Raw genomic sequence first — 7,447 nt, forward strand, 5'->3', positions numbered from 1 at the left:
TTTAGAAAGTTATATATGTTGTTATTTGATGATTAAAGGCAAGGTGTAATATAAACATGATGGGAGTGCCAAACATGTATGATCCAACTATGTATGACTGTGGAAGAATCATACTTTGGAAGAAAAGTAGTATATTTTTTGTTAATTAATTAAGTGGCAGCAAGAGATGAGAAGGGATAGGACTTTGTGGCTCTCATGTCTCCTGGGTCTTGTGGACAAGATAATGATCTACCATATACATCATTAATTAAAAAATAAGTGGCATGTTATTGTTACCCTTATATATAGTTGGTATTAACAATTCTTATTATTGTGGATCATGAATTGACAAGGGAATGATACGATGGTGATGGAAACAACATAACTCATTTCATAATTAATTAACACTAGTGATCTTAGGTTATATGTTTCTTTGTTTTTGCCATTATCCCCTTCTCTTGCTGCCATATGGCTGTGGCACATGATTTCCTATTTTCCTTAAAGAAAAAAAAAAAACCTAACTGTAAAATGTTTGATTTTTGGTCCGTTTATAGTTTAAGATTAGGGGATTGTGGCTTAGGAACATGGGGTCATGTGGATATATATTTTTGGTCCCAACATTAAAAGGAAAAAGGTGTAATAGTGATTGGTGGCAGATGATTACACTAGTGCATGTGTGCACATAACATAGTCAAATGTAATTGACCAACAAATGAAAACTCTGTAGGCAACAAATTAAATTAAAAATAAAAAATTAAAGTAGTGGAGGTAATAACACTTGGTTATATAATAACATAAACATGATGAATAACTCTTGCAATGCAACCAAATTAAACTGCATGGAAAGAAGTGGAGAGGCCAGGGAACTATAAAAAAATTGAGCCCCACTCTGTAACTGAAAACCAAAGCTGCAAAGCACAGCATAGCATGCACCTTATTGTAATAATCCATTTCAACAGTATTAGTTTCTTCTTTTCATGTAAAAATATATTACATGTTTCTTAATTAATTAATATATATATATAAAGAAGTTTTTAATTTTGAATAAAAAAAGAGATTGACATGTGGGAGTGTTGGTGGAGAAGTGTCAAAAAAAGAGAAGCGAAAAATCAACGAACAAGAAGACGGAGGACAAAGGGAAAATAATAGAGAGTACTTAGCAATAAGCATAGAGAGAACTAAAAGGGAAGAAGTGATTGGACGGTAGGAAGCGAGTATATTCAAAGATACCATTTTTATATTAATATCAACTATTAAAATTAATTATTCATGTCATTGTTAGATATGAAATGAAAAAGCGTCATGTGAATATTATATTATAAAGAAATAGTCAAATTAATTTTTAAAAAATTATTTATTTTTATATTAAATCTTAAAAGATTTTTTTAATTAAATTTATATTTTAAAAATTTTAAATTAGTTATGTTAATCTATCTATCATTTTATTTGTTGATAGTGTCAAAATTTATTAATGTGACACGTTAAGTGACACCCTAACACACATTTAAAAGTCTTAATTGATTATTAACATAATTAGTTTATGAAATTAAATAAAATCAACTTCAAAGTAAAGAATTCTAATGTCTTAAGTTCTCCGTCACAATTAAATTTTTAATTGATCTAATTTCATAAATTTATTATGTTAATAGTTAATTAAGACTATTAAATATATATTAAAATGTTACTTAATGAATTAATTAATAAATTTTGATATTATTAACAAATAAAGCGAGAGAAACAGAAAAACTAACATGATCACTAATATAAATTTAATTAAAAAAATATTTTAAAAATTAATTAAAAAAACAAGTGATTTTTTAAATACTAACTTGATTATTTACTCGAGAGAGACAGAGAGGATGTACACTCACACACTCTCTAGTGAGATAGTTACGCAGCTGTCACTACCCACTACAAAACCATTCTCTTTCTCTTCTCTGTATCTTCTTCTTCGCCAGCAAATTAGCGTTTGCACTTCTCTTTTCTCTCTCTTTCTTCCAGAATGAAACAACACATCTATGGTCTCATTAGCATAATAAGAAGAAGCAGCTTGATTTGAAGGACCACGCTCTGATCTCTTAGCTTCTTTGGTTGATCGGACGATGGCATATCCGCATTACCGGCCACATCAGTTCGGAGACACCACATTCACCAAACTCTTCGTTGGAGGCTTAGCTTGGGAGACTCCAACTGAAGAACTCAGAAAGTACTTTGACCAGTTCGGTGAAATCCTTGAAGCCGTTATCATCACTGATAAGAACACAGGAAAATCCAAAGGCTACGGTTTCGTATGTCTTCTTCTTCTTCTTAATTCTTTTCATTCTTTTCCTTTTCTTCATTATTTCTCACGATGAATGAAAATAAAGCAGGTAACGTTCCGCGATCAAGAATCAGCAAGGAGAGCATGTTCTGATCCAAACCCAGTGATTGATGGAAGAAGAGCGAATTGTAATATTGCTTCTCTTGGCAGGACTCGACCATCACCACCCCGAGGTCAATTTACATTTACACCCCTTATAGGAACAATTAACATTGAGGTTAATATATAAATATATAATGCAGGCAGGAACTATATGGTTCAAGGAGGAGGAGGAGCACAACAGGGGGCGTCGTACGGCGGTGTTCCGGCGGGAGCAGGACCGTCATCATTGGCAGCAGCACCACCACTAATGTACCCGCCACCGTATGGGTGAGTAAAACTCTTCATTAATAATTATTATTATCGCTTAGTCAAACCTCCGTGGTCCATGTTATTAATGTGGAAGTGCATGTATCACATACTTTCTACTCTACGTATTTTTGTTCATAATTTAATATTAAATATGTTTGGGTAAGATACAAATATTTGTCGAATACATATACGATGCTTGACTGCTCCCCCACCATTTTCAGTAGGTATCAGTGTCAGCCCCAAAATCATGTCCCAACAAAAGTACAAAGGGAAAAAGGTTGCTCTGACCATAGTACTTAACGTCCATTATTGGCCCCCTCTAATTTTCCATAATCTCAATAAACTTAATAATATTCCACCAATCCTCTTCATCTTAATTCATTCTGCACATAGAGGGATAATAAGGGAAAAACACATTGTATATATTCAACAATGGTAATAGTAGAAATGGTGGTGGTGATAACAGGTAGTGATAATAATAGAGGGATGTAATCTGTGGTAATGGATGGATGTACGTATATTTATGTCTCACAGTGGTCCTGCATCGATCAATTAATTTGATTTATGATCTTGTACATGATCAAATCTCACAGCTCTCCATCGGTACTTTTGCCAACTTCTCAAACCATTCAGTCATTTTCACACCAGCGATGTTATTGTTGTCTAATTACAAATGTATATATATATCTTTCCTGCTAATTTGTTTTTCTTCTTTAAAAAGAAATAAACACACACTATTAAAGGATGTTCCACTTATAAAGGTAAGTGGACTTATTCCTTTTTGGACATTTCTCATTTCTCAATGCTAGCTCTGGATATAGTAGAGATGCAGTCGACTTTACGTGAAGTTGATAACTAAGAGTTGTTAGATGACTTGACTGATTTGATTAAATTTTCATCTTACAGCTCTTAAATATCAACTTCACATGAAATTTACTGCAGCTGAGTTTTCAATATATATATATATATATCAATTAAATAACATTAGCTGAATGCTTTCTTTACTCTAAAGCAAAGGAATATGGTAAAAATATATAGATAGTTCTAAAATTAGTTTGTGAATTTCACGCAACTAAACTGACTCAAATTTAATTCTTTAATTCAATCACAACTTGATCAATCAATAACTTGCATGGTAAGTAGCCTATCAACTTGTTAGTTCCTCCCTTAAACACTATAAATTGATCATACACAAATTATATATAACAAAAGGAATCCATGAAGTCATAACTAGTTAATGATTAATATAATAATGTAGGCACACATATTTAATTTCTCATCAATCTCTCATTATACAATGATGATTAATATGGGAGTCAGTCACATAAAACGTCACTGGTATTAAATGATATTACAGTTCTCAGTAGAGAAATACATATTGAACAGAAGTGCAAGATAAAAAAAAGAAAGAGTGATGCCATTTTAAGTCATTGCTTTTTTTTTTATAAGAAAAGAATAATATAAATCATTGAATCATGTGTTTGTTAGTTTTTCTTTTTCATATTACATATTAAATTATTGTTCCTTTCATTTTTACTACTCTTTCAGCTACCCAACCTACACTCCTGAATACGGGTACCACCACCAAGTAAGCACCTCTAACTTTTAATTATCCCTCTACGTATATCCTCTCTTTCAAAATCTGAAGATTTGACTGAATTATCATTTTACAGTAATTCGCAATTATCAATTTTATGTGAATATAAATATAACTGCACGTCAGTTTTCATTTTATTATAACTCTAAACAAGATATTATCTAAATTAAGAAAGTAATATAATGGGAAACAGTTGGATAATATTTAATCATTATAATGTGATGAACACACAGGCGACATTGTACACCCCACAGATGCAGCAAGCACAATATTATCATCATCAACAACAACAAATATATGGATCACCATCATCCGCTATGGGATCACCATATTACTATGGTGGTTACTCAATGCAAGCACCAAGAAGCACATTACTTTCTTCACCGCAGCATGCAAATCGTTTACCACCACCAGCTGCAGCTGCCGGACCCTCCTATGTATACTACCCTACCACACCAATGGAACCCTCCTCCTTCACTCCTTACCATCATCATCCTCTCCAACAACCAACAATAAGGCATCCCTTTCCATCTCCTACTGGTACATACATGCAATGCAACTTAATTTCTCTTCTCATTAATATTGATTCTTTTTGGTTTGATACGTTTAATTAAAGATAAAAATTATTTTTATGTAAAGTTGATATTTAAAAATTATTATCTAATAATTTTTAATTATTAACCTCATTGGTACGAAACCATTTTAAATTGCAATATTCATGCAGTTATAATTACAGTTACAATATTTTTATTATAGATAGTCTCTATTGATCTTATCTTACTAAATTAATTATTTATATAAAATATATATTAAAAATAAATAAAAAGATGTATATTGATATGATTTTTTTTTTAAATTTAAGTACAGTAAATTTTATGTGAAGTTGATATTTGATAGTAGTTAGATAATTTGATTAATTTAACTAAATTTTTATCTAACAATTTTTAAATATTAATTTTACGTAAAGTCAACTACACTTAAATTTTAACATTTAGTTTTTCAATAGTTGGTTGATCTTTCTTGCCTTTCCGTTACATAAATCTCAAAGAAAGACACATGCACATATGGGCAGGCATAGAGGGCAGTGCAAAGACACACATAGGTAGATATATGAATTATGAAGCAGTTACTGACAGAGAGAAATATATAAGAGAAATAATGAAAATGGGAAATGGAGGGTGGGGATAGGGGTCCACATGGGGAAGGCAGAGAGCCATGTGAATGAGCTGTCTTGGTTGTGCCGTATATAAAAAGATTATAATAATAAAATGATGAAAATGGGTCAAAGTGGGATGACAGAGAGGAGATAGAGAGGGTCATCGTGTAAAGTAACAGGGATGCATGTGGTTTTCTCAGTATTGCGGTGGTTAAATTCTTTAAGATGCGGTCAAACCTTCTTTCTTACATGCATTGGCCCACATTGCATCTTTGCATATATCACTCCTTCCTGTAACTTTCGATTTTTCAAATAAACCCCACCTTGTTAACATTTTTATTGGTAAAAATTTGAGTGCAATTAATTTTATGTGAAGTTAATAATTAAGAGTTATTAGATAAAAATTTAATCAAATTATTTAAATTATTTAACAATTCTCAATTATCAACTTCATGTAAAGTTAACTCCACTTGAATTTTTACTTTTTTTGTTATAGCTTCCAATTTTACTGCTTACATCAATTTTGGTCTTTTAATTCTATATAATTTAAAAAGACAAATACATAAAATAGTGTAACAGTACAAATGTAATATATAGGGTATAGAATTGACTTTGTTTAACCGATTCTGATAATTTGTACCGTAAGAAAGTGATCTGAAGTAATACTTAACTTAGTATATAGTAGTATATATTACCAATAAGATATAGCAAGATTTGAGTTTTTGTTTGTCTTTATAATCCAATGTGAATTATTGGTGTATTATGGTGTTGTTGTATTAATCAGATCTACAAACTCAGCAGCAGCAACGAACATCATCATCATCAACTGAAACAGCAGCAGCTGGAGGAGTAGTTATAACTTCATCAGAAAGTTCGAATACCCAGCAAGGGAAGAAGAATAACTAATAGTAATAAATATATACACCTGCTAAGTTTCAACTGTATAATCCTTCAAGTTGAACTTTTTCATCACATTATTAATTCTTCTTCTTCTTCTTCATCTTTATTTTCACCCATCATCATATCTTCATTTTTTTGGGTCCACAAGCTGTCACTTTAGCTAAACAATAATGGGTTAGCTGATTACTTGTGTTCTCCACAGCTATGGCATTCGAAAGATCACCGATCATGGACTAATGAACTACTTCATTCAGATACCATCCCTCATCCTCCTATTTTTCCTTTTCTTCAATCCCTCTTCACTTAATATTTATTATTATTATTATTTTTTTTTCTCTTTTACATACATTATATTATGAATTTAATTATTTTGGTACATGATATTCTAATTATTTACACTGTTATTCAATGGAATCTCTTTATTTGCATTATTACTATTCAAGAGGCTGGTGTGGAATATATTGAAAGCCATCTACCTCTACTTTGTATCATAGTATATAGTTAAAGCATATACCTAAGTCATGCATTAAGATCGAAAATTTGTTAAGCCATTACTTAACTGTTTATAGATATGTTTCTACAGAGTCAATAGAAGAAATAAATTAAAGAGACCAGCATATGTTAGTTGAAGTAATAAATATTCCCTTTAATTAATATATTCAATAGTTTTAAATATATCTTTATGTGAAATTGTTAATTCAAAATTATTAAATAATTTAATATAATTAATTAAATTATTATTTAATAGTTCTCAAATATCAAATTACATATAAAATCAATTGGACGTCAATTTTGATCGTATATTTTGAGTACAGAGAAACTGATAATGAGAGAGTCATGCCTCTTGTGGCAAACTCAATTTAGTTACTCATATAAAAGTGTATGTACTTCAATATATATCAGAAGAAATTGAAGGCATTATTATAATATGTTAATTTGTTTGATATTTACTAAATGCATTTTTGTTTATTGATAAACTTATTTGATGAACATTATCCTAAAATTAGAATGAGTTAGACTTGAGTTATAGTGTAAGATGATTTGAAAACTTGCTTATTTTTTTGATTTATTGGAAAACCAAGTTTTTATTTGAAGGCATGATTTGTCATTATGCGGTTTAATTATGTTTAGAACTTTGGATATT

At 30.5% G+C, this 7,447-nt stretch overlaps 1 protein-coding gene across 2 annotated transcripts; it reads left to right on the forward strand.

Moving 5' to 3' along the window:
• The first annotated feature begins 1,845 nt into the window (after positions 1-1,845).
• Positions 1,846-6,695, forward strand: LOC107460889 (uncharacterized). Of its 2 annotated transcripts, none has more exons than XM_016079315.3 (6): positions 1,846-2,267; positions 2,349-2,472; positions 2,542-2,668; positions 4,199-4,238; positions 4,481-4,787; positions 6,188-6,695. In XM_016079315.3, exons 1-6 carry the CDS (start codon positions 2,082-2,084, stop codon positions 6,307-6,309), a joined length of 906 nt encoding a protein of 301 aa, XP_015934801.1. In that variant the 5' UTR covers positions 1,846-2,081; the 3' UTR covers positions 6,310-6,695. The 2 variants fall into 2 exon arrangements, with proteins under 2 accessions (XP_015934801.1, XP_020984485.1); XM_021128826.2 differs by having other exon boundaries at positions 6,205-6,695.
• Positions 6,696-7,447: the final 752 nt, after the last annotated feature.

This window comes from Arachis duranensis, chromosome 8, assembly GCF_000817695.3.
Source record: "Arachis duranensis cultivar V14167 chromosome 8, aradu.V14167.gnm2.J7QH, whole genome shotgun sequence".
Taxonomy (NCBI): Eukaryota; Viridiplantae; Streptophyta; class Magnoliopsida; order Fabales; family Fabaceae; genus Arachis; species Arachis duranensis.